Raw genomic sequence first — 27,420 nt, 5'->3', positions numbered from 1 at the left:
TTCTTCCTCTGGAAAAGCTTCAGAAATTGTAGGGGGCAAGTCAGCTTCTGATTTCCAGCAGACCGTCATCTTTTCGGACTTGTATGCGGGTGCTGGGCCTGATGATGTCTACCTTCGAGGTGGTTCCATTTGCACAGTTCCACACGAGATCTCTGCAAATGGAGATTCTAGGGAAATGGAACAAGGATCCTCAGTCTCTAGACAATCTGATCCTGTTGAGCCAGAGTATGGGGGGTCCCCGGGTAGGTGGCTTTGTTCTCCGGCACTTCGTCAGGGAAAATCATTTCTTCCCCTGTACTGGACAGTCGTCACCACAGACACCAGCCTGTCCGAGGTGAGGAGACATCCTCGGCACAGAGTGTGCTCAGGGGTTCTGGACTCAGGAAGAGTCCAGGATACCGATCAATGTACTGGAGATCAGAGCAATTAGACTTTGTCTTGCTCATTGGAAAAGTCGTCTCCAGGGGTGTGCGGTACGGATTCAATCAGACAATGCCACGACAGTGGCCTATGCCAATCACCAAGGGGGCACAAGAAGTGTCCTGGCGGCTCGGGAAGTAGCCGGTGTTCTCTCAGGGAAGATCTGCTGTCTCAAGGGCCAATCTTCCATCCTGCTTTACAGTCGCTGGTTTTGATGGCTTGGCTGTTGAAAGCCAGGTGCTAAAGGATAGAGGTTTGTCTGAGTTGGTGATTCCTACGTTGTTAAAAGCTAGAAAATCTACTTCTAGGAAGATTTACCATCGCACTTTGAAGATGTACATTGTGTGGTGTAAATTCCTTTGGTGTTCACCCTCGCTCCTTTTCAGTGATCTTTCGGATCTTGGCTTTCCTTCAACGAGGGGTTGAGCAGCACCTGGCCTTGAGTACCACCAAGGGCCAGGTCTAGGCCCCGGCGGTTTTCTTTCAATGTCTGTTGGCCACACATTCCCTGGTATGTACCTTTATCCAGGGAGTGAGACATTTGGCTCCTCCAGTGCGGTCTCTGTTGCCACCGTGGGACCTCAATTTGGTGTTCTCAGTTCTCCAGAAGCCTCCCATTGAAGATATTCGTGAGGTTCCCCTGCTTACGTTATCCCAGAAGGTCTTTTTGGTGGCTCTCACTTCTGTGAACAGGGTGTCGTCTCTGATTTTAATTTGAATAAAGACATCGTGTTACCTTCCCTGTGTCCCAGGCCTAAGCATCCTAAGGAAGTTGCTTTGCATTCCCTGGATGTGGTTTGGGCAAAAAGGGTGTACCTGGCAGCTACGGAGTCTTTTAGAAAGTCAGACTCACTACTTGTCCTACTTGTCCTCACAGATGGACCTCGCAAAGGGCTGGCTGCTTCTGCTACGACCATTTCCAGATTGATCAGACAGACTGTGGTTCAGGCTTATTCCATTTAGGGTCAGGTTTCCTCCTTTCCCTTTTAAGGCGCACTCTACACGGGTGCTTAGTGCCCCCTGGGCCTTCTGTTATCCTGCGTCAGTACTGCAGGTTTCCAAGGCGGCCATCTGTACGTCTGTTTTATAAGATGAATGTGCTGGCATCTGCAGATGCTTCCTTCGGCCGCAAGGTTTTGCAGGCTGTTGTTTAGAGGAATTGTTCTACTTTGGTTGTGTTTTATATTTTTTTCTAGTGAGCGCCAGTTGTTGATAGTTGAGCTCCATGTTTACTGGTTGGCTATTTTTAGCCTTGGGGAAGGTTTTTTCTTACTGTTCCCACCCCTCGCGTTTGATACTACTTTGGGATGTCCCATATAGTCATGAAGATGAGGAGCAGTGTCCATCAATGAACGAAAGAGAAAATGGGATTTTGACTTACTGTAAACTCTATTTCCCTGATGTTTATTGACGGACACAGCACCCGCCCCTCAATGGAGTTGTTTTTTTTTTTCTCTTCTGACACTGCTTGTAACATAACTGAATACCATTAGCAGAGAGTGGGAGTATACCCCCTGCGACTGCCCACATAGGCGTAGTCAAGTCAAGTTTTGTCTGCCTAGTGTCCTACTCCTTTAGGGGGCAGTATAACCCATATAGTCATGAAAATGAGGAGCTGTGTATGTCAATGAACATCAGAGAAATGGGTTTTATGGTAAGTCAAAAATCCCATTGTTTTTTCAAATGTGTTAAGATTCCAAATTATGTTTCCTTAAGCATGTCCAAAATACGAAATAATCACTGTAGTTTGTTATCATTCCAGGTAGGAACATCACAGCAAAAGCGTCATTAATCATGAACCCCAGAGAGACTTTTATTCTGAAGGTTCTGTCTGGAACATCTTAATTTGTCTTGATCAGATTTCTGCTTCTCTAAATCTCCCCAAAGATTTATCAAAGAGATTACCTGGGGGCTGAAACTCTTGTGAAGGTCTGAGCAGCCTCTTGCTGTGTCCTGATTAGACCAAAGCAGTATAAATTTTTTTTTTCCTGCGTTCATTTCATTCTGCTTTATTCCGAAGATATCACGCCTGATAATTTCTAGCTTCTGTTAGTGTCTACCAAGCTTTAATGATGTCTGCAGCTCAGATCTTTCTTCTCTAGGGATGCTCTCCATCTGCCTTCATCCTAGGATTGGCTGATTTTATCAGACCTCATCTCTTCAGTTTAACACCAGCTATTAAATTGTGTTCATCCATTATATTTTTCATTTTATACACATCAGAAGTCATTCTAGGCTGGCATTCTTCCCTCCTTAAAGCAATATTCATCTAAAAAAAAAAACAAAAAAAACACATTAACCCCTACATGACAAAGGTAAAACAAATCCTAATGCCTGAACACAATTTTGCAACTTTGACATGTGTAAGTGCAGTCCAGTCAAATTTCTCCACCCCAAACTCCCTCATCCATGTCTTTATGGGCCTTGTTTTGTGCACTGCTCCAAATCATTTAGTAGGGGGGGGGGGGGGTGTTTTTCGGGGGTTGGGCTTGGCCCATGGTCCATAAAGACATGGCTGAGCGAGTTTGGGGTAGAGGAACTTGACTGACTTTCACAGTGTCCTGACCTCAACCCAATAGAACACCTTTGGGATAAATTTGAGTGCAGACTGCGAGCCAGTAAACAAAATATTTTCTGTATAACCGTTTCTTCACCCCTATTGATGGCTAGGTGTCGCTCTTGGTTACAGTGATGATCGGGTTAAATACCCTTAATTGTTGTTACCATTCAATGGCGGTATGATGAGTTAGCCCAGGTGGTCGTCCTGTTTTAGGTAAAACAGGACGACCACCTGGGCTAACTCATCATACCGCCATTGAATGGTAACAACAATTAAGGGTATTTAACCCGATCATCACTGGCTCTGCCCAAGCCCCCTGTATTTATGCATACCCCCATATCACAAACACTAACTAATTAACTGTAACCAAGAGCGACACCTAGCCATCAATAGGGGTGAAGAAACGGTTACATACCGTCAGCGATCTAGACATTTGTCAGATCCCTGCCCAGCCCCCACCAAGCCACACCAACCCACGATCAATATATCACCATACAGCAATTACCCAAAATAATTATACTGTCTCACTTAACGGCCTTTCGGACCAAAAAGGCATCTCCCAATCCTCTCCCAAAAACTGAAGCATACCAACAATTTCATTTTGAGTGACACCACCAAATGTATATCCAATAATAACGGTACACTTCAATTTAAATCCACTTCATTGGCGCCCAACTGTCCCATAAGGAGTCTCTTCAAGGACATTAATTATGCAACTTGCAATTGATTGATTACATATGTACTGAGATTCTTGAAGTATCACTTTAAAGTGCCGGCCGGTTTTTGTCACTATATGTTCAATGTTATGTCTGTCTTGTTTCTTGTCTTGTGCACTGATTGTAACCACATATTATGTAATCTTGCAGGGTTATTACACCCCAGAATTTTTTATCAATAAATGTCTATGATCACTTTACTTAGAGCCCGTCATACTTTTTGCTGACTAAAAACCTGTCTTTTTTTCTGTGGTCTATACAGAAAATATTTTGTTTATATGCTGTTTTTAGGTTAAGCCAGCCAAACGCACACATAGACTCAACCAAATAATACTCCTAACAAACCACTTTATATGCAGACTGCGAGCCAGGCCTTCTCGTCCAATATCAGTGCCTGACCTCACAAATGCGCTTCTGGAAGAATGTTCAAACACTCCCGTAGACACACTCCTAAACCTTGTAAACAGCCTTCCCAGAAGAGTTGAAGCTGTTATAGCTGCAAAGGGTGGGCCAACTCAATATTAAACCCTACGGACTAAAACTTGGATGCCATTAAAGTTCATGTGTGTGTGAAGGCAGGCTTCTCTACTTTTGGTAATATAGTGTATATGTGGCCCCACTTCTGTAGTGGCTGCATTTGGTTTCTTTTTTTAAACCTTTTACCTTTATTTTCACCTGGTAAAAGTAGTAACATCATCAAAACTCACTCCAAATCTCTTGAGATAGGCAGTCAGAGGCAGCAGTATCTTAGGTGATATACAGCTATGAGGCTCAATGCAGAGGAAGCACACTGCTTTTTTTCTTGAGAAATTCAAGACATAATGTAAATTTTTTGGATTACTTCTTATATTTACCTTTTCTTTAGAAAATGTTACTCCTGGCTTCCTCTTGTACATAGTGTTATGATACCAATGTAGTACAGGTGAATTATAAAGGGGTATCTTATGGCCCCAAAAATATAATACATGGTTGTGCTTGTAAAACCAAATTCATATTTTAACTATAATTGTACAGTCGTATTAAAATGCAACTATTCTGGTTTGATCCCTTCTCTGAATGACCCACTTTGTTTGATTTCTTTACAAAGCAGGAGGCGGAAGGTACCGGGAAAGAAGAAGAAGAGACAGATGCTGGTGCTGCACAGGATTCCGAGGTCTTTACCCTGAAAAGCTTGGCTTCATCCCCAGAGGTGCCTCCACTTTCCTACTCTCCTGTGCACTTAACCAACATTCAATTCTGAACTGCACAAAAGTATTGATTCCAAGACTAAATTCCCCAGTTTAGCTCAAAACACAACTGCTCATTACTCACTCTAGGGAGGATCAGAAATAAGGGCACTTCCCTTAGATCATTAGCTTTTAGAAGGGCTGGTAAAAAATGTATTTTTTAATACAGACTTACCTTTAAAATCTATTTCTTGAAGTACATCATGGGACACAGAGCCATAAATAAAAGCGTATGGGTTGTATAGCCACCTTTAGGTGAAGGACACTGGCAACCAATCAGAATTGATGCCCCCCATATAACCCCTCCCACACAGGAAGTACCTCAGTTTTGTATCAAGCAATAAAGACCCCATAAACGAGGGGAGGGACCTCTGTGTCCTGTAATGTACTTCAAGAAATGGAATTTACAGGTAAGTCTGTATTAAAAGATCTATTTTTCTTTTTGTACATCACGGGACACAGAGCCATAAATCATAACGTATGGGATGTCCCAAAGCAATGCATCTGAGGGGAGGGGGACACAAAAAAATACCGCCATCTGACCCAAAAAAAGGATTACACCGCTGCCTGCAGAACACTGCAGCCAAATGCAGATTCCTCCTGGGTTCCAACATCCACTCGATAGAAACAAGTGAACGTATGAACCACTGACCAGGTCGCGGCCTTGCAAATCTGAGCCATAGAGGCTCAATGGTGATGTGCCCAAGAGGCACCTCTTTCTCTAAAAGAATGTGCCTTTACAGGGAAAGGTGGAACTTTCCCTACAAAATCATATGCCTGGGTAATAACCTGACAGAAATAGAAGCATCCACAGAGGGTATATTCCATTTCTTAGTAAACTTTTCCTCCATAGGATAAAATAATGAAAACCTTTTGGGAGGAACAAAAATCCTATCGGGATTGTTCCAATCTTTATACATTTCTTGCTCCAAAAGCAGATGCATGGGAAACATCTGAGGACTAGGAGTAGGGCACAATGAGCCTAGAGAGGAAAAAGAGACTTCAGCTGTCTCTAGGGGAGGAAATTTGAATCCAGACCGGACCATTTCAGTAAGAGACTGAATAAACAACCTCTGGGTCTGAGCGGTAGATAGACTCCTCTGACCCTGACTCCCCAGAAGTGGAAACCTCAGCTTGACCTTTCCATAGGGTCACCATCAGCTACTTATTCCACATCCTCTGCCCAATCCTGAACTGACTCAGGGGGTGGCCCAGGTGAGGGAGATCTATCACGTTTCTTCCCATAGTGACGTAGGTTGCGGCAGAAGTACTAGAAGTAGCTACTATGCCTGGCAACCGTAATGGCTCAGATTGGCAAGATGCCTCTGGCTCTTCAGGAGGAGTGGACACAGTGGAAACAAGGCTAGGACCTTCAAGGTATGACGGTAGTATCACAGTGTCTTTTCCAACTGTGCCCCCCCCCGGCCCTTTTTTGGGCAGACATTGCTTTAAAGCAAGACAAACTTGAGGTACTATCTTGAAGTGTACTCAAGGCTAGTGCCAAGCTTATACAGCCTTATGCACACAGCACTGATTATCCCCAGATACAGGACCTGTTTGTGCCAGTAACATAAACCCACAGTGACTCACACAACCCAGCTGCTGCTGCTCTGTGTCCCTTTCAGTCTATGACAGAGGCTAGTGTGTTGGAGACAGTGCCTTACAGAAAGCGCCCATTTATGCATGTGCGGCATGGTACGTGGCATCCACATGCACACCAATTGCGTTACAACACACCCTCCATGCAGCGTACGCCTGTACTAAAAGGCAAAGATACCCACGCGCGAATAGGCCTATGCCATAGACGCGTCATCAAGACAGAGACGAACATGCAGATGCTTATGCGCCAGGACGAACACAACAAACATATGGGGTGAGAGCAGCTTAGGCTGAATCTAGTTTCTCACAGCTGATACTATTGAGGTGATCAGTTCAGGGTAAAATACAATGCGATACAATAGGCAAAGAAATTATGATTTAATCAAGCTTTGCAACAATCCCATAACAGCCTCAACAAGGTGTAACTTGTAAGCATAACATCCACAGTCTCATGGAGGGATACCTATGGCACATGGTCTCTGTTATCTTTTAAAAGGAACAGTGCATAAAATATTTACAATTTGCAATTATGCCACCAATTTTACCTTTAAGGTTTGCTAAATATAAGTAAATATTTTAAAATGGACTCACCAGTCCTGCCACAGGATTCTGTTTTGAAACAGGTATCCAATCTTCACCCATCACGGCGAGCTTTGTCTTGGTGACCTTCAAGGACTGGGTCCCCTATATAAGAGGGGCTACAGCCTTGGACCTGTAGAGCACCCTGCACGAAGGGCCTTTGGGGTTTGGTATTCCAACGGTCCAGATCCCAGGGTCCAGCGCCTTAAAGGACATCATTACAGGCAAAACATGGTATCTGCTTCCCGAGGCTCAGGTACCATCTTTTTAGTCCATTGACTGTTAAGGATGGATCTGATAGCTTAACCCCTTAGATTCAATGATCTTTGATGGGGGTAAATAGCACAATCTTCTGTCTTCTTTTGAAGAGAAAATAAGAAAAATGTGGAGAGACTCTCCACGGTGACCATCACCTTTAGACACTGGCGAAAAAACGGAGGTACTTCCTGTATGGGAGGGGTTATATAGGGTAAATTCTGATTGGTTGCCAGTGTCCTTCACCTAAAGGTGGTTATATAACCCATACGTTATGATTTATGGCTCTGTGTCCTTTGATGTACAAAAAAAGTAGAAATAAAATCAATAACTCAAATCACGCTCCATTATTGGTTGTCTTAGGTTTGAAGGATCTCCTGGCAAGACATATAATCTGAAGGCTAGACGAGTCTCTCTTAAATGATCCTATGGTAACCAAAGATTTAGAGAGTTATACTTGGACCTCTTTTTTTTAGGAGAATGATACAGAAAATATATCCCCAGTTGTGCTTTGGGAAGCACACAAGGCTTACATAGGAGGGAGATTAATAGCAGAGGGGGTTAAAAGGAAGAAATCATGGCAAGCCCAGTTGCAACTCCTTCAGGAAATACAAGGATTAGAGCAAATACATAAAAAAAATAAAACCATGGTGAGACTAGCAGAAAAAAGGAAGGCCTTAAAAGCTTTGATGGAACAAGATACTAAATGTGCATTTAAAGGAATGGCAAAACGCAATTATGAGATGGGAAATAAACCAGGGAAACTGCTGGCAGGAATATTTCAGTCAAAGAATACAGTGAGTTACTGTATATAGCTAAAATCAAGGATAAGAAAGGAGAGTTGAAATATTCCGTAAGTGATATCATTAAGGGCACTTCCAATATCAGAATTGCTCTTTGAACACCTCCATGTGATCTGGCCGATTATCGCTTCTTCTTAATGAGAATTGGGAAGAAAGCACTAAGCCACTTATGCTCTAGTTCAGTGTGTAGGGCAATTAACAGGCAAAGAATGTTGCAGTTAATAATGACCTTTTTCATCTATTTGTAAAATAACACAAGAGCAGAACATTTTATTATCTGTTTTACATATCAATATATAAAAAGGGAGTTCATTTTATACAAACCTGTCAAAGAAATGGCACGAAGGTGCCATCGTAGAACTTTCTAAATTGTGGCCTCAGCAAAAATTAAATCCCATGGAAAGCGACCTATTCAACTGACTGGGGCCGCCCGTAACCACTCTGTAACTGCGTGCAATGCATGTGGTTGTGGCAGTGTAGTTTTTTCAGGGTTAGAACAGGCAGTGAGAAGAGGACATATGGCCTCCATCTGTCAACCATGTTTCAGAAGGGCAGCAAGGAGCTGCTTTTACTACATATGTTCAGTCTACCATAAGTACTGTGGTGACAGGGTCTCCTAAAAATAAATCGCACCCTAACTGAATGTGAAGAATGGTTACTGTTAAGTTCAGCTGGTGATCTCCTCTTGCTTCTTATGCGATTGCTGTCTGCCAGAGGTGGGGGACTTGAGTCACATGACTTGACTTAAGTCAGATTTAAGTCACCAGTTTGAGGACTTGAGACTTGCTTGACTAAAATTAATAAAAGACTCGACTTGACTTTGACTTGGTATTCATGACTTGAGACTTGACTTTGACTTGGTATTCATGACTTGAGACTTGACTTTGACTTGAGACATATGACTCGAAATGACTTTACTTTTTTAAGTTATTAAATATTTGCATTTTCTCAAGATGTGTTAAAGCAAAATGAATGCCTGTTATGTTTCTGACACCACAGTCACTTAAAACCTCAATGGGTTCTGATTTTTAGCACACTGGCTGTTTAACAATGGAAATACTTAACATGTTTTTAGTGACTGTGGTGTCGAAACATGACCGGACGAAGGATTTTGAGCTGTTTGGGCATTCAAAGTGTTTCTTTAATATGCCAAGAAAAAAGCACTAAGCAGTTTTGTTAATGTTGAAAATAAAACAAAACCTTTCCTGACCACTGACTTTTAACTGATTTAAAGGTGAAAATTGGGGTAGATCAGTATTTTGACTTGATTTGGGACCTGACCAAAATAAATGACTTGACTTGCTTGACTTCTAGCAGGGACTCGACTTTACTTGCTTGCTTTTCGCCACAGTAACTTGGGACTTGCTTGAGACTTGAAGGTTAAGACTTGAGATTTGCTTGTGACTTGCAGATGTGTGACTTACTCCCATGTCTGCTGTCTGCTATATCTATGTGCCAGCCCTCCTCCATAGGGAATCTTCTTACACTCACAAGGACAATAAGGGGTAGTCTTGTGGGATCTAATTTCCAGAGTTGAGTATAATTTTTTACACAAGGGTCCCTAATCAGCCTGGACGCAAAATCAGTATATTTGTTGTTATACAATATCATGAAAATAGCAGTTCATGTACATTACATGTGTTTTTTTTAAACACTGTATTTTACATTTGATCAGTGAAAGTGTACTTCTAGCCCCAACTTTTTCTTTTGTTTTGAATATACTAGGGAATGGTTAAAACCCCTGTCAGTTTTCTTTTTGTTGTTGTCTGTGCCCCATGCGAGAGCTTTCCCTTCACTTTTTGTTAGACCTATCAGGACGTGAAAGGAAATCTTTCCAAAGTGAGGGATAATCCCCCCGAAGAGCACCAGAACAGGCACATCATTGGAAGATTTCCCTTCATCTTTTTTCTGCGATGACAATTGTAAAATTTTCTGTTTCTCAACACTCTTGATTCCAGTGACAAAGGTCACCAGGACAAAAAGAAAGGGTGGATCACATTCACATAGAGCAATATAAACTCCTATTAGACAGTTGTCACAGGAGCAAGTAGAGTCCCCATAGCAAAACTTTCCCTCAACTGCTGTTCTGGTGGCAACTCAAAATGTTGCATATTTCTTCAGTAGTGGTGACAAAAGTAATTCTAGACAAATATAGAAGTTGAATCTCTCTAAAGGGGACCCACAAAGCAAATAAAACTTGACAGGGGTACTAATCCTTACCTACTCTATTCAAAATTCTATTGGAATTGCATGCCAAAAAAAAGCGATAGTTAGACCCCATTCACACTAGCGCGACTTGTCAGGCGACTTGGTCGCCTGACAAGTCGCGGTGGGTCGTCTGCCATTGATTAGCACAAGACCGGTTCTAATAGGAGCGACACAAGTCGCTCCGACTTAGAAAAAGGGTCCTGTACTACTTTGGGGCGACCTGGAGGCGACTTGCATTGACTTCAATGATATGAAGTCCGTGCATGTCGCGCCGAGGTCGCCCCAGCAAGTCGTGTTGCCCCTGTGTGAATGGGCTCTTAGGTAGACATTATCACTTTCATAAACCACAATTAAAAACAATCCTTGAAATAATTATCTAGACTGTAGAAGAGAAATCTAGGGAAAACACTTGAGGAAAGAAATTATTGTAAAAACCATAATTTTCTGTCGTCGTAAGTTTCCAGCTAACCCCTTTCGCTCTGGTCACCGTGCAGGGCATGGAGCATTGGGTTTTTATAGAAAGGACAACAGAAAAGTCTCCTACGCCACTTGAAGAGGTTAAAAAAAAGCATTCTGTCCATATTTCTGGACTGGAGTTGTCCTCCAAAAGGGAAGAATATCCCCAGAAAGACCACCCTCACAAGGATAGGGAGGAACGAGAAATTGTGGATCTACCTGAGGAGAAATCCGTATCTATGATGAAGGGAGTGGAAAGAAGAAAAAGGCTACCACAGAGAGAAGAGCGCCTAGTGATGGTCAACAGTGAATGGGATATAGTAGAAGGCAAAGCAAGAACAGCACCTGATGGTGCACCTGCTGAAGATAGTAGGGAATGGGCACTCAGGTTGGAAAATGGCAAAGCCATTTCCTGGGGAAAAGGTGAACCATCAGATTCGAGAGGGAAAACAGGATTGGACGGAGAAGAGACCAGCACAAGAAGGATAGGGAGAGGAGTAGTGGGATCAGCAGAAGGACACCAAGAAATGGGTAGAACCATTGTTGAGCTTGGGGAAAGCAGACGTGTCATTTTGTGTGAAGATGAAGCTGATGACAGTGCTGAAGAAGGAGAATGGCACAATGAGGCCCACTGGGAGCTCCAACAGAACTCTTTGATATGGTGTGAGAGTGCAGGATACCTAAAGAAAAAGAAAAACCGGGAGAACATGGACATTTATGCGTCACCAAACAAACAACATGGGAAGCATTTTGTTGTTTCAGATGACCAAAAGGAGCAAAGTCAGCTAGGGGAGACGGTGACAAAACTGTCCAGAGAGTACATCACTACTGACATTCTTATGCCAGATGACCACAATGAAGATTTAATAGAAGAGGAACATGGTAGGACCATTATCAGTACAGAAGAGGCAGGACCTTCCGGTCTGGCAAATGAACAGTTGTCCTCAACTGTACAAATGACAACTGAGAGGAACACAGAGGACTTACCACTGGAAGATTGGGGTCCACCAGTGCTTCATTTTATGTTGCCAACCATTATTCCACTACCAGTGGCTGCTCCCAGGGAGAGAGGTCACCAAGAATTAGCCACAGATAGTAATCCAACTGAAAGAATTCTTCTACAGCCAAATCACAGCCATCATGATGCCCATTATTATGAAGGAAATGCAAGCCCTGCTGAATCCACAACTGATACGCCTGGAGACCTCTCCTCTCCAGATTCAGGCTGTGAAATAACGCTCACAGATGCGGCGGTAACTCCTGATCAGCATGTTTGTAGGGGGGAGGGAAAAGGCACCGAACCAGCTTTTTGTGGGCCCATTGTGATTTGCCTAGCACGCCAGAACCCTGTATGAGCCAACTGAGGGGGCATGATGTCGTAGTGGGATCTGTCTGCCTGTCTGTACCAAAATCCTCCCGACATTCGCTTCTGGCTGAAGTATCGTCTGGCTTAAAATACCCAGTTCCCCAAATATCAGGCTGAAAAGCATGGAAGCTAAAGAGGAGACGGGAGGGAGTTGCTGGAGGAGGGCTAAATGAAGGGGTGTAGCCACGGCTAAACTGGTAGCATCAGTAAAATACATCTCCTGCACTCCAGGAATGAGCGCTTCCAGTGACACTACTGTGAATCATTGGCTTGTTCTTATTCATCTGGGAAAACCAATACTTGGCAGATATTCTGCAGTTCATGCCCCATGTTAAATACATGAGTGGACTAAAAAAAAAATGTCTTGCGCTTTGCACCTCTATGGAAAAGAAAAGGTTACTAATCTCCATCCCACCTCCTCCCTACTTACTGCACTGAGGCTGCTGTGATCCTGCTTTTTTGCTCTGCATATGGACACTGATTTACTGGGCTGCATTAAAACTTAAAAGAGCTTGTAATGTCTTTAAGCATGTTTGGTGTTAAGGCCAAGTTGAACTACTTGAAGAAACATGTAGCCATCTTCAGCTCTATTTCCAAAGATATTCAATTTTTTTTTTAACTCTTATTAGCTTCTACTTCACTGGGTCTCGTAACCCTTAATACTTCCTGTTACAAAGACATTTTGGCATAAAAACTAGAGGAAATGGGGACATGTTTCCATAGCATCTAGCTGGATTCCAGCTTGCATTTTGTAACCTAAACTATTTGGACACCTGTCCATCGCACCTACTTTATAGCCAAAGTATGTGGACACCTCTCTAAATTAGTTCAGGTGTGTCTAGGGAAAGGTACTATTATGGATACAGCATACAAAGATATTTTACACAATTGTGTCCTTGTACACAAACACAGGTATGTAAGCACATGGTTTCAACATAAATCTGGTGTGGAGGACTTTGAGTGGGCTGCACTGAACCTCAACCTTAACCCTATTGAACGCTATTGGGATAATTGTGAACCAGGATTTCTTGTAAAACATTAGGATTTGACTTGGTTGAATGGGCACAAATTCAGATAGACACTAGGGATGGGATCAAGCGTGTTTGGATCGTAGTCCCAACCCACCTGAGCAATCCCACCAGGAAGCCCTCACTTCACACTGCCAATCAAGATTGGTGGTATGCAGTGAGGGCTTCCTGGCGGGATTACTCAGGAAGGTTGGGACTACGATCCAAACACGCCTGAGCCCATCCCTAATATACACACTCTTAAATCTTGTGAAAAACCTTCCCAGAAGAGTGGAGGTTGCTATAGCCCCAAGGGGGTTGGGCTCAACTTAATATTTATGCCCATGATTTTGGAACAGAATCTTAAACCAGCTCATATACTGTGGGTGTGATGGTCAAGTATCCACAAACCTTTTACCATTGATTGTAGGTTAAAGAAAGCTAGAAAACAACTCTGCGTTCTTCCAGATTTCATAGAAGAGCTCCTTTGTCTCTTTTTCTTTCTTTTCTGTACAACCTGTGTTAATTTTTTTTTTTTTCCAACTGTGACCAGAAAGTAGAATACACGCCTCGCTGTTGCATCTCATAATAGTTTAATACAGCCTAGTGAATCTGAGTCCACCTTTGCCTCGCTTGATGCTGTATTGCCCAGCATCAGTCTCATGCATCGTGCTGCGGGTCTTGCTGTTTTCTCCTTGGGAATCCTTCACTCTAACCCTTCTCTCCTGCTCTAGAGTCAACCTCTTGAACCAACATCCTGGGAGGAAAGGGATATCCCATGTGCCCTCAGAGAGGTCTCCCTGCCGGACCAGGGATATAGAAAATCCGGGACTGTCCATTTTCAGGTCAGGGCCATGAATGCCCTGATTTTGTCCTCTCAATTCCACTACTGCCTTGCAAAGAAATTTATGTCTGTGCATATTTATTTTATTATAATACATGGTATATAGAAATGATCTTCAGATAGTCACAGATTTTTAGGTTTTTACGGCATCACTTCTGTGGATGGCTGTACATTGGACTTCTTTATAAAAAAAAGTGAGAGGAAGAAAAGTGTCTTTTTGATCATAGCAGCCAATAAGTATCCAGTTGACATTCGAAATGCTGCTCCAGGTAGGTCCACTCATACACCAATCCCACACATCTTCCAATTGGATGTTGACTAAGCTCGCAAGCTGTACTAAAACCTACATAGAACATCCAGATAGCCACATTCCAATGCAATCCAATTTATTGCACAAATATAGACATGTACTTTAGGCTGTCATTGACACAGATAAGGACAATAAAGTCAACACATTCCACGCTATCTGCACTTATATCCAGCTGACATTGGTTAGAAAGTCAAAATTTGGGTATGAATTGGTTGCTATGACCAACATAGCTGATTTTCTTTTGTTCACTTTTATAAACCAAAGCTAAATTTGTGTTGTCTGTACATGTAAACTTGTGATGATTAGGATGGTTTGCCCAAGTGTGCATATAGCACTATAAACTGGATTTATAAATCCTACATGTACTGTATTTGTTCATCGCCTCCTTTGCTAATATAAGGTGTTAAATGTAATTGTTATTCCAATTACCCTAGACATGAATCAGTTAAGGCTGTACATACTGTAGATTTTGGAATGTTGACATTGATCAAGTGGTGATGAGCTCCATATATCATTTTCTTCACTCTCAAATAGACTATTTCTTAAAGCAAATAATAAGATGAGAGGAGTGTTCTCAGCGACCGTAGTATAATTAAAGCAGTACATATTTAGTTTTTCTACTTGTACTGTATGTATTTTCACATAATATAATTCGTTTTCTAATTCGTAATTTTAAAATTGTATTCCAAACGCTTATGGAAGGGCAAAATCACCCATCTGTCTGAACTCATTCAATTCACCTCTTCACCAACCACTTATTTTACTGTGACTTTCCCATCATGGCTTTTTGAATTCCCTCAGAGAGTGAGCAGCAGGGAGGCAGAGGAAGGGCGAACAGCAGGTGACGAGGAACAAGGAGCTGGCCTTCTAAAAGAAAATCAACTAAGCATTGAGAGGAAGTGTTCAAGCATAACCGTCAGCTCTACATCCAGTCTGGAAGCCGAGGTGGACTTCACAGTGATTGGAGATTACCACTCCAATGTAGGCTTCGAGGATTTCACCCGCAGTCTTCCTGAATTGCATAGAGACCAGGGAGATGGTTCTGGTGGCACAGAGAATAACCCTGCAACTGCTCCGCAGGAAGCATGTGATGAAGACAAGCAGGAGGAGGAAATAATAGAGGTACAACGCTACGGCACTGGAAACTGACGCTTATCAATGTTGTAATCCTGAGTACCACAACTTGACTTGTCCAGTTTTCCATCCATCCCAAAGTGTTTAACCGCATGGAATATGTTGAAAAGTGCATGAAATTGCCAAGCACACTGGTCCATATTCTTCGTTCCACATTTGTACTTGACCATCGTGTTTGTATTATGCCATAGCTATTCTGTGACCTCTGTTTGCATGCCCCTATATTATCTGTTACCTTTGACTTGCATGCTGTTTACAGCCAACCACTGAGCCAGGTAATATATTGAATGTCATCTGCCTAGTCACATGACATTATGAGTATATATACTTTGTATGCATATACTGTATGTCTTCATACTTCATAATAATAGTTATCTTGTGCATGTTTCTAATTCACATTGTGCGTGGCCGTAAATTGTTCTATGTATTATACAGATACTACACATAGCAGTCCACTGTAATGTCCTGTCATGGCAATGAATTTCTTTGTTCCCACAGTCAAACAGAACAGAGAAGGATGTCATCAGCAGCGTGAGTACAGTTAGCAGGACAGACGGGGAGAAAATCACAGATATACAGATGACTTCCATGCAAACCACTCAGGTAAGCATATACTATATGTTCTATTAAGTTACACAAGTTCATTCTGCTAAAAAGAGAAATACATATAAGTTTCCAGATGCTGCCCTCTGTGCGTTATATGGGAATGCATTTCCAACCCCCACCTCATTTTTCGTTCTCTACAGTCTCAGTACACATGGAGAAAGATGTATACTGAGAATATAAATCTTGCATGCATGGGGGGAGGGGGGGCTGGGGGTGAAACATTTCAATTGCAATTATTGTATATGCGCCACCAATGCCCGGCTCTTAAGTAGGGCATGAGCACTCAAGCAGCCTAACTTGTAAAGATTGGCTTGTATAAAGGGTTACGGAAGAGAACTTTATTCACATTAGAGACTTTTTGTAGTTATAGCAGAACTAAATCCACTTTGGATCTGCGAAGCAATTGCCATAATGCCACTGTCCTCCTCTCATGACTTTTATTTCAGCCTAAGGTCTTCTCTATTCAGTTATTGGGTGACCACTTATTAAGTACCTTCTGCATATGAAAGCTGGAGTCATAGTGCCCCGGCATGCAACTGCATTATCGGCTTCTTGCAGATGTGGTAAATAGGGATGCACGATCCGGCTTTTTTGGAGCCGATACCGAAATCTGGCGAGGTGAAATCGCTGATACCGATACGGAACCGATCCGGAGCTACACACAAAGCAAGCTGCTTCATGTGTGTGGCTCCTCCATTCACAGGCGGAGTGCATCTGATATCACTCCGCCTGTGAGCTGGACCTATACAGGAAGTAGCGGCTCCCATACTAGTACTGCACCTAGTAAGGGATGGCTGAGCCGTTACTCAGCAAAAACCGGATTGGCCCGTGGGACGGCTGAACTTTACCGATCTCCGATCCAGCTATTTTGTCTGGATCGGGGGGCCGATTTCCGATCCGAATATCGGATCGGTGCATCCCTAGTCATAAATGGCCCCATAGTGTAGACTGCACATCAAATTCTCTTCCTTCTGTTCCTTTTTATTTAGTTTAGTTCTGCTTTATTAAGACAGTGGGGTTGATTTACTAAAATTGGAGAGTAAAAATCTGGTGCAGCTGTCCATGGTAGCCAATCAGCTTTTAACTTCGGCTTGTTCAATAAAGTTTTGAAAAAAAAAAACCCTAGAAGCCGATAGGTTTCTATGCAGAACTGTACCAGGTTTTGTACTTTCCAGTTTTTAGTAAATCAACCCCTGTGATTTATTCAAATGAGCATTTTTTAGCAGCCAATGGGCTTTCAGTTTACGGTAGTGAAAGCAGTAAATAACTAGGTTACTTCCCTTTGCACCTTTTTTGTTTGCCACTTTTAAAACAAGCCTGTACTTTGGTCATTCCTGATAAAGTGGGTAGGCACATGCCTGTTTTCTATGCAGCCCCCCCCCCCCCCCCCCCCGCCGTTCTGTTTGGCCAACCAAAACTTTTCAATATAATTTTGCAAGTTTTCATAGAATATGATCATAAAATATGATCCACTATAGATATGATTCACTATGTCCCTGCCTTTGTAAATTCTCACAGTAGCATCACTATTTTTACTATATATATATAGCCTATATATAAATAGTATATATATATATATAATATATATATAATAATAGCCTATATATAAATAGTATATATATTTTACTATTTATTTATATATATATATATATATATATATATATATATATATATATATATATAATATTATAATATATAAGGATGTGATCGATTTTGAAAAAGGGTGTTGTCAATATACCCCACAACTGTTAACTGTGAACTCTATGGATTTTTTTGTATTGTTATTTTTTTCATTAAATTTCATGTGCAGAAATCCTTCTGTGTTTTATAGCTAAAACGTCAGGCATTTATTTCACTATAAACAGCTAAAGCTGAAGTTCTGCAAAAGTTGAGCAAAGCCCACCTCTTATGACTTCCGAACCTTCAAATTGGTCCTTTAATATGATGGGTGGGCTCAGGAGTCATATACTCCAAAGAAAAACTTCCCTGTGTTTGTCTGGGTTTCCTGGAGGGTTTTTATTCCAAAGTCCGAAATCATACTGGTGTGTTATTCGTTATTCTATAAAACGTTTGACAATGTTTCTATCTCTTTCCCATTTTAACAATTCTTCATATTTTGGCAGGTGGATGAGAAGGAGCCTGTAGTCAGCAGTCATACTGTCACTTCACACACTGTACACCCAGCACTGGTAAGATTTTACTCTGTAACACCAATGACTAGAACAGTGATGGCAAACCCCGGCACCCCATATGTTTTGGAACTACATTTTGAATGATGCTCATGCACTCTGCGGTGTAGCTGAGCATCATGGGAAATGTAGTTCCAAAACATCTGGGGTGCCAAGGTTCGCCATCACTGGACTAGAACAACCCTTTACAATAAAAGTTACTTGATGTATCAAACAGCCATTAACCATTGTGCACAAGGAATGGGTGGCATAGTTATGCTAGTACATGCAAATTACATATTCTCTTGTCCAGACTGAATATTGAGCCTTTTAAAATTCAGGAGATGCAGCCTACCTGCTCAAGCATAGCTGGAGTCAGGTCATCTCATTGATCATGATCTGGTGTTCTAAGAACCACTATTGTTAAACTATGTAAATGCACATGTAAAGCCACCAAGCCAATAGAGCTGGTTCTTCTTTAGGTGGTTCCAGGCTGGAGGGGGAGATCTGGTCAGTTCTTTTTTTTTTTTTAAAGGGTATATGAAAAAACACCTGCCAATCTTCACCGAATCCACTCATCAGAAGCACAGACTACCTTATACAACATTGATCTTCCCTAAAACCTCATTCCTCCTGGCATGAAGAAAAACAGAGATTTATGTACGGTACTCCACATAGTGGATCCCAGCCAAAGAAGCGGCATAGAGCTTTGTGGTTCCCCCAAAGTATAAACTCACTTATACGTGCTAGATTCACACTATGTGGACTACATGAAGCCATGTGACTTTGACAAAGCGGTACTTCCGCGAAACATGTTGTCACGGCAACTGGGCATTGTTTGCGAGTCAAACTGGCTCTGAATTCCTGTTTCATCACATCCGGTATTGAGGTCCTTCCGGGTCCGGCTGCACGCATCCATCCCGCTCCGCGGAGCTCTGCAGCATAGGAGGTAGAAGGAGGAAGTTTTAGTGCACACCGGCTGGTTCGGTGTGCTCCCCTCCCCTCGCTGCACAATCAACCAGCTCAAGCTTTCACCATCAGAGAGCAGACCCCATCCGGCGGCGATGCTTGGTGTACACCCCTCATCCATCAGGGACTTCACATACCGGTTTGGATTTTTATTCTCAACTATCAATTTTCAATAAACTATATTGGTTTATGTTGGCTGTGGTTCCCCTATATCCACTGAGGCTAGCGCTGATCTCCTTGTTTTCTGTGTACATGAAACCACATACCTGCCGTTCCAAACTCTTCTGACTGGTCTCTTACCTCCTCTGCACATGCATGCCGAAATTGCCTTTCATTCCTATTGAAAGACTGTTTATCGTGCATCCCAACAACAAATGGCTCTATTGGAATGAGTGTGATTTTTCCATGCATGCGAAGAAGAAGTAAGGCAGAGTTTTGCCCTCACCACTTATCAGGAATATGAAGTGTTGGGGGTAACAAAAGCTTAATGTGTAGGCCCCTTTCACAGCATGTGGACTGTTTGTCCATTTTTCATCCACTAGCTGACGATAAAAAATTGGACATCAATGAATCTCTGTGGAAACACAGATGTAAACTGATGATCATTAATTTACATCCACTTCCATCAACATCCATTTTTTGGAAGAGAGACCTATTTTTCCTTTCTGTTAAAGTGGTTGTAAACCCACTTTGATAACTTTTACCTATAGGTAAGCCTAAAATAAGGTTTACCTATAGGTTCTGTAAATATCTCCTAAACTTACACCGGCCCTGCCGTTTCTTCAGAGCCATGTGCCGTGACTGGCGGCTCCCGCGCATATGCGCTGGAGTGATGTCACGCGGCTCCGGCCAGTAATACAGCCGGAGTCCGCAGACCCGGAAGGAAGATGGGTGAAGATGGATGCAGCTGGCAGCAGGGACAATGCGGGCTTCGTTGCAGGTAAGTGTCACAAAAAAAAAAGGAAGAGTTTACTTCTTCTTTAAAAAAACTTATGGGAGGAAAAACGGATGTAAACAAACAAACTGTCCATTTTTGGGAAAGAAAATGGCTCCAGGACTTGGTTAGGGACTCTAGCTGTCGGATGTAAAAAAAACTGATGTAAAAACAGATGACAAACCGATGACTTCTCTTTTCTTTGAAAAAACTGATGAAAGGGACAGTTGGCATATGGGAACGAGGCCCAACTGCAGTTTGACGGATCAGGGTAATTGTTACGGTTTTACAGACTACAATATTCCCTTTTTTTCTGCCATAAAATCCTGCATCCTGTTTGTGGACATTTACCTATCCAATACTGTAGAGAGGTTTCACGTTATTACCTGTAAAATATGCAGAATGTTTTTTAAAAATCAAGTCTAGTGAGTGCGTTCTTTGTATTTCAGGCTGAGGACAGTAGGACAGAGGCAGCTGTCGCAGACACAACACGAGCAGCAGCATCTGCTGAAAGCTCCCAGGCACTGCAAGCAGATGTCACTCGCACCCATCATGTAAGTGTTACCCAAGAATTACATTGCTATAAAAGATTTAGCACCAATGAATCATTCACTTCACAGGTTATTTGCAGGCTGCTGCATGTTTGCAAGAATTTATTTTAATCTTCAACCTTCAGGTTTCCCATACTGCCACCGCAGAAACATTGTCCTCCTCCACAACCACCCATGTGACTAAGGTAAGACTGTGTTTTTTTTTGGGGGGGGGAGGGGGGGCGTTTCACAATAAATGCTCCCAATCAGAAATATGGGGCTGTCTTTACTAACCTACTGCTGAAAATATTAATTGCCTGGCTGTTGTGCTCAGCCATTGGTTTCAACACTTTCTGAGTCACCGATGCTGAACAGTGTACAGACCAGGAAAGTCAGGAGTCCTTATCTGGAGCTCAGTACTGAAGCAAAAAGGATTGTTAGGAAACTAGCATTAACCTGCTTCTGAATGTATACAGTGTATGTACACTATATGGACACATGACCATTACACCTGAGGTCAATATGGAGTAGCACCCCCCCACCACCCCTTGTAGGCTCCACTCCCCTGGGTAGGCATTCCACAGGATTTTGGAGTTTGGCTGTTGGAACTCCTGTCAACTCGGCCAAAAAAGCATCAGGTATTGATGTTTGATTAGAAAACCTGGCTCACAATCAACATTTCATTCCCCCCCCCCCCCCCAAAGGTGCTCTACAGCATTGGGGTCAGGGTTTTGTGCAGGCCACTCCAGACTCATCAAACCATGTCTTTTATGCAATAGTGAATAAGTGTATGAATATCCTGCAAACAGATAATCACTGTCAGAACAAAAAACACACACTAGCAGCGCTTAAATGAACTTAAAAGAATAAGTCCCAAAATTAGCAGAAATCTTTATAGGTGTCAAGGCATGCAGTGTTGCAAACAGTTCAAATGAATCACTATGCAAATCAGCAGGTGAGTAAATCCTTATCGCTGTGACATGGAGACATGCACCGTCACCACACCGATGTGGACCCCCCTAGGTAATGCCCACGTACCTATAGGCAATCGGTAATTCCCACATACCTATAGGCAATCGGTAATGCCCACGTACCTATAGGCAATCGGTAATGCCCACGTACCTATAGGCAATCGGTAATGCGCATTACCGATTGCCTATAGGTACGTGGGCATTACCGATAGCCTATAGATACGTGGGCATTAACCGATTGCCTATAGGTATGTGGGAATTACCGATTGCCTATAGGTATGTGGGAATTACCGATTGCCTATAGGTACGTGGGCATTACTGATAGCCTATAGGTATGTGGGAATTACCGATAGCCTATAGATACGTGGGCATTACCGATAGCCTATAGATACGTGGGCATTACCTAGGGGGGTCCACATCGGTGTGGTGACGGACGGTGCATGTCTCCATGAAACAGCGATAAGGATTTACTCACCTGCTGATTTGCATAGTGATTCATTTAAACTGTTTGCAACACTGCATGCCTTGGAACCTATGAAGATTTCTGCTAATTTTGCGACTTTTTCTTTTAAGTTCATTTAAGCGCTGCTTGTGTGTGTTTTTTGTTCTGACAGTGATTATCTGTTTGCAGGATATTCATACACTTATTCACTATTGTTTATACTTGTATAGCAGCAGCTGTTATTATTATCATTATTGCACCTAGTTTCTTCTGATTTCCATAGCGCCGAGTGAGTGAGGTTCAGGGAACCCTACTAGCCACTATATCTCACTCCCCCATATATAATGTCTTTTATGCAGCTGGCCTTGGGAAGAGGGGCACAGTTAGGCTGGAATAGAAAAGTGCCTACCCCAACCCCAAAAGGTTGAAAGTACAAGACTAGGGCAAAACAGATCAGCCACTCACCATAAGGACCGCTGTGCCCCCCACACTCTTCTTACCCATTCTATCTAAAATGATCAGACCAACATAATTTTAGCCATAGCGGCCATTTATTAACAAAACAAGCAAAATATAAAATATTCCTTAAAACAGAAACACTAATGATAACAATGACCATAAAAGTTGCCGATCTTTGGAGGCACAAAAGAACAAACATCAGGTTTGTAACAATGCGACCATTTAAAGGTCTCCAGCCACACCACACCGGCTTAGGAATAATCCCAACGCTCCGCAGATACCTCCATGTTCCAACTTCCCAATTATCCCCACCAATAACTGGTATTAAACAGAGGACTCCATACCTTAGATGGGTCCCTAATATGAGATATCACAGTAAATTTTTGGACGCCTCCAAAGACCCCAACCACCTGGCCAAGATGACCACCAAATAGAACTGATCCAAAGCAAAACCGGAAGGTTCTTCCTCGTCCGTTGCTTCCAACTACCTGAAGATTTTTCAAATCACTTCTTGAAGACGCCCCATAGCCCCTTCTCTATCTACAACCTGGCCAATCCTGGTAGGTAACCTCATATCTCCTGGTCCTAAAAGTTAGCCCTTTATCTCCTTGATTCCCCAAGTCATGTTTGCCCTTTCCCCATTTTCTATTTTTATTGCTTTGGTTTTGAACTTGTGCTACTTCGGCACGATTTCAAAGCTGCACATCAGTGCCATTTGCACTGCCGATTTCATTGTGGCTTGCGACTTCATGCGCCTATGCAAGTTGCAATAAAATCGGCAAAAAGTAATACAGGAACCTGTTTCAAAGTCTCTGCGACATGGGTCGTGGCAATTTGAAAGGTTCCATTGCAAACACTGGAGCGTGACTTGTCATGCAATTTGTAACTGTCGAATTGCATGATATATCACACTGGTGTAAAATGCTGTAGCAATACCAGAATTATTTAATCGGAAACACTTGAACTTATTATTTTGGAAGGGTGTCCACATACTTTTTTCCATATTGGTATGGTATGTGTGATGGTGAGGTGTCCACAAATGTTTGGCCATATAGTGTACACCTCTTTTTTAAAGCAAAAATATGACAGCAAAATGAAAATAACTTAATATAACTATCTACTAACTACTGTTTACAATACAGCATTATAAATTCTACTTACCTTCTTTCCACTCTCTTTTCATTCCTTCATTCTTGTAACTGCAATCTAATTTGACCTTCTGTATGTGCAGACTGTAAAGGGAGGATTCTCTGAGACAAGAATAGAGAAGAGGATAATTATTACAGGGGATGAAGATGTGGATCAAGAGCAGGTAATGCATACCAACTAACCTAAAATAAAAAAACTACTGATGTTAAAGTGGTTATAAAAGCAAAAGGTTTTTTTCTTACCTTAACCACTTGCCTACTGGACACTTCCACCCCCTTCCTGCTCAGGCCAGTTTTCAGCTTTCAGTGATGTTGCACTTTGAATGACAATTGCGCAGCCGTGCAACACTGAAATCTTTATCATTTTTTTTTTTGAGACAAATAGAGCTTTCTTTTGGTGGTATTTAACCACCACTGGGGTTTTTATTTTTTGCTAAACAATCTATAAAAGACCGAAAAGGTATTTGTTTCTGTTATAACATTATGTAAATAAGTAATTTTGTTCCTTCACTGATGTGCGCTAATCAGGCTGCATTGATGGGCGACGATAGGCTGCACTGATGGGCACCAATAAACTGCAATGGTGCACATAGGCATCAGTGATGGGCAGCACTGATGGGCATCACTGATTGGCAGTAATGATGGGCACTGTTGGGGCTGCACTGATAATCAGGACCCTGAAGATCAGTGCCCTGATTATCAGTGTAAATGTCCCCTGTATACTAAAGCGTACACCCTTGCAAAAGGTTGAGTTTTCCCGCAAGGGATGCAGAGGGGTTCCATGAATCCTTGGGCAGGCAGTCCCATTCATGTCAATTGTCACACAATGGCTGCATGGACACAGCTGCTGTTCCCAATGTGACATTTGTGTGGGTGCAGGTGTGTGTTCCCGAATTCATACTATCTGCGTTCAGGGACACACACCTGCATGTACCTGCACTTACACGCATGTCAAATTGAGAGCAGCGGCTTTGTCTGTCCAACCTCTGTGTCCCACTGGCATGAATTTGACTGTGCCTGCATGGGATGCACAGGTGTTCTGTTCATCCCCATGCACAAACACAGCCTTTTGCACGAGTGTATACTTTAGTACGCCCGTGTAAATGAGGTCTCAATCTAGCACTAAAATTCTTGACACTCCTGGTGCTTCTCTTTTGAATGAATGACAACCAGCACAATTCACCCCATTTCCTGTGAGTCCAGGTGGCCATGAACATGCCCCACTGCTAGACTGGAAGAAGAAGAACCTGTGATCTCACTGGACTGGCAAAAAAGTTGCTTTATTAAAGGTGCATCCTTTCTCAACCTTTTTCATCCAAAGGAACCCCTAAAAAAATGTTGAGGTCTCAGGGAACCCTTGCTAAAACCAAATCATTGCAGGTCAATGGGGAAATAACCCCTCCAGTAAGGAGACTGCCACCCTTACAGTGGTGATCAGAATGCCACCCTCAAAGGCAACTACAAAAGATAATTGGTAGAACACTGCTGGTTTTGCCAAATGGCATTGGCCCCGGAACTATGAAGACACCATCAAAGGTCAATCAGCCACAAACCGAGTAACCCCTGGTAACCTCTGGAGGAAGCCCTGGTAACCTCTGGAGGAACCCCTGGCAACCTCTGGAGGAACCCCTGGTAACCTCTGGAGGAACCCCAGGGTTCCAAAGAGCCCTGGCTGAGAATGGCTGATCTTGTGTGTTTGTTTAAATAGGTGTGTGTGTGAGTGGGTCCTTAGAGAGGGGGAGGTTCTGAAAGGTGGTAATGGGCTTCAAATATTTAAAATAAAAAAGGAAAAATGTAAGAAAAACACAGATGAAAAGTGTCCTAATGCATAAAACGAAAAAAAATATTTATTTTTCACTTCATTCAACCTCTTAATCCCCCTAGGCTCTGGCCATGGCTATAAAAGAGGCTAAGTTACAACACCCGGATATGCTGGTCACGAAAGCAGTGGTGTATTGTGAAACAGAGCCCTCCCCTGAGGAGCCTGAAGAGAAACAACGGGTACTATAACTTTTTCTACAGTAAACTCTTGTATATTTTCTCTGTCAGTATTTTTTTACACTCTTCTTTTATCCTCTTTTCTAGCAATCTTGACCTTGGATGTTGGATGTAAATTGTCCCTTTCATCTCCCTCTCTCTGTCCCTCCATCATAAAAAATAAAGACTGTCCCTCCCTTTCCCAAACCTACACCTCATGCCAGCTGCAAAATCTCCAAACCGGCAGGGGACATCCATGCTATCAGCATTCCATGGCAGAGAGAGAGAGAGAAACTGGTCATCCACCCGGAGCTGATTAGCCACCTCCTAAGAGTGAAGGAGGCACTGAGACACTCATTCTTCTGCATCTCCCCTTTGCTCGCTCCTCTTCTGAGAAGCATGCCTAGCAATGCGTGACTGCATGCGGCATCAGCAGGGCTAACTGGATCAGGACTGTTAGGGAATTTCAGCTCCGAGTAACCGAACGTCCTCTGAAGTATATTCTAAAACGTTGTTTCGGGTACTCCTGCAACAAAGGGGTTAATGATCAAAGCCTCCGCCTTTATATAGAAAGCTAGTTACGTCTTATTCTTCTCCAATAACTTACAGCCAGATAATCACTGATATAGATGCGTAGTGTTGTCTGATCCTGTCCTGTTAATCTCAGTCATAAACTGTTACCTTCTGCCAGGTAGAGTTCCAGCAGGGCTCACCTTCTGAATTCCGGTCCTGCAGCATAAGCACTATGGGAAAACTAAAGTCAGCAACCGGGTCTGGGCTCTGCTGGCTGAAAGTTCTACAAAAATTAACCCGTTTGTTGCCAGCTGTGGAGCTAGATGTCCCTGCTAGTTGGGGGATAGGCTGAGCCATTTGTGTGAAAGGGTTAACTTCGCACAGGGGGAGGCCTGACCTACTGCAATGCTGTGCTCTCCCCCTGTCCCTACTCCTCCCTGTGCACCGTGATCACTGCTCTATAGCCAATAAAAAACAAATTCAGTGTGATACGTTTCTTTACTTATTGTGCATGTCATTCTAGATACAGTTTGCCTGAAACTGAAATTTAATTCTGATAATGATTTCCTGTATTAATAAGTGTCAATGTATTGCACAGCATTTTACAAAGTACACAGAACCATTTGCATCAGTTCCCTCCCTAGAGGAGCTTCCAATATGATGTCTCTATTAAATACAAGCACACATACTTATATACTTTTTGGACATCCAATATGTTTTAGGCCTCTTTCATACGGGTGCACCGCCCGACGGAGTCCATTCTGCTCAGCAGGGGGATCGATCCGCCCATCCCCGCTAAGCAGGCGGATGACAGCTCCGTCTCCACTCTGTGTGCTGAGACTGAGCTGTCAGATCCCCACTTTCCTCTATGGGGAGATCAGATGAGAACGGACCGCCTGTCTGTTCTCATCCGATCCCATCCGATTCGATCCTACAGAGGGATGGAAAATAGGGTTTCCATCCGTACGGATTTCACGGACAGGATCGAATTAGAGAGCAGCAGGTGTCAGCGGACATGCCACCGCTGACATCCGCTGCCCCATAGGGATGCATGGAGCATCCGATCAGATCCGCCTGAAAAACTGACATTGGATCGCCTGTGTGAAAGGGGCCTTAAAGTAAACTGGTCATTGAAATTAGTGGTGCCATTAGATGCCTAGAGTTACATTTAAAAGGGAAAATATCATGTATTTTCAGTTATTATTGCTTCAAGACACTTT

At 42.7% G+C, this 27,420-nt stretch overlaps 1 protein-coding gene across 9 annotated transcripts in view; it reads left to right on the top strand.

Moving 5' to 3' along the window:
* EPB41L1 (erythrocyte membrane protein band 4.1 like 1) overlaps window positions 1–26,689 on the top strand; it is a 239,218-nt gene extending 212,529 nt beyond the window's left edge. For 4 of the 9 annotated variants that reach the window (XM_082272041.1, XM_082272042.1, XM_082272044.1 and 1 more), the window contains 11 exons: window positions 4,784–4,885; window positions 10,861–12,075; window positions 13,930–14,040; window positions 15,151–15,471; window positions 15,982–16,086; window positions 18,213–18,278; window positions 20,610–20,714; window positions 20,837–20,896; window positions 23,794–23,874; window positions 25,595–25,711; window positions 25,796–26,689. In XM_082272041.1, the coding sequence (XP_082128167.1) occupies window positions 4,784–4,885; window positions 10,861–12,075; window positions 13,930–14,040; window positions 15,151–15,471; window positions 15,982–16,086; window positions 18,213–18,278; window positions 20,610–20,714; window positions 20,837–20,896; window positions 23,794–23,874; window positions 25,595–25,711; window positions 25,796–25,804 (2,292 nt within the window). In that variant the 3' untranslated portion in view covers window positions 25,805–26,689. The remainder of the gene's footprint in view (window positions 1–4,783; window positions 4,886–10,860; window positions 12,076–13,929; window positions 14,041–15,150; window positions 15,472–15,981; window positions 16,087–18,212; window positions 18,279–20,609; window positions 20,715–20,836; window positions 20,897–23,793; window positions 23,875–25,594; window positions 25,712–25,795) is intronic. The other 5 variants (XM_082272045.1, XM_082272043.1, XM_082272048.1 and 2 more) reach the window with 3 other exon arrangements.
* Window positions 26,690–27,420: the final 731 nt, after the last annotated feature.

This window comes from Pelophylax lessonae, assembly GCF_965119305.1.
Source record: "Pelophylax lessonae genome assembly, chromosome: 11".
Lineage (NCBI taxonomy): Eukaryota > Metazoa > Chordata > Amphibia > Anura > Ranidae > Pelophylax > Pelophylax lessonae.
The sequence above is the reverse complement of the archived record's forward strand: the minus strand, read 5'-3'. Positions and strand labels throughout refer to the sequence as shown.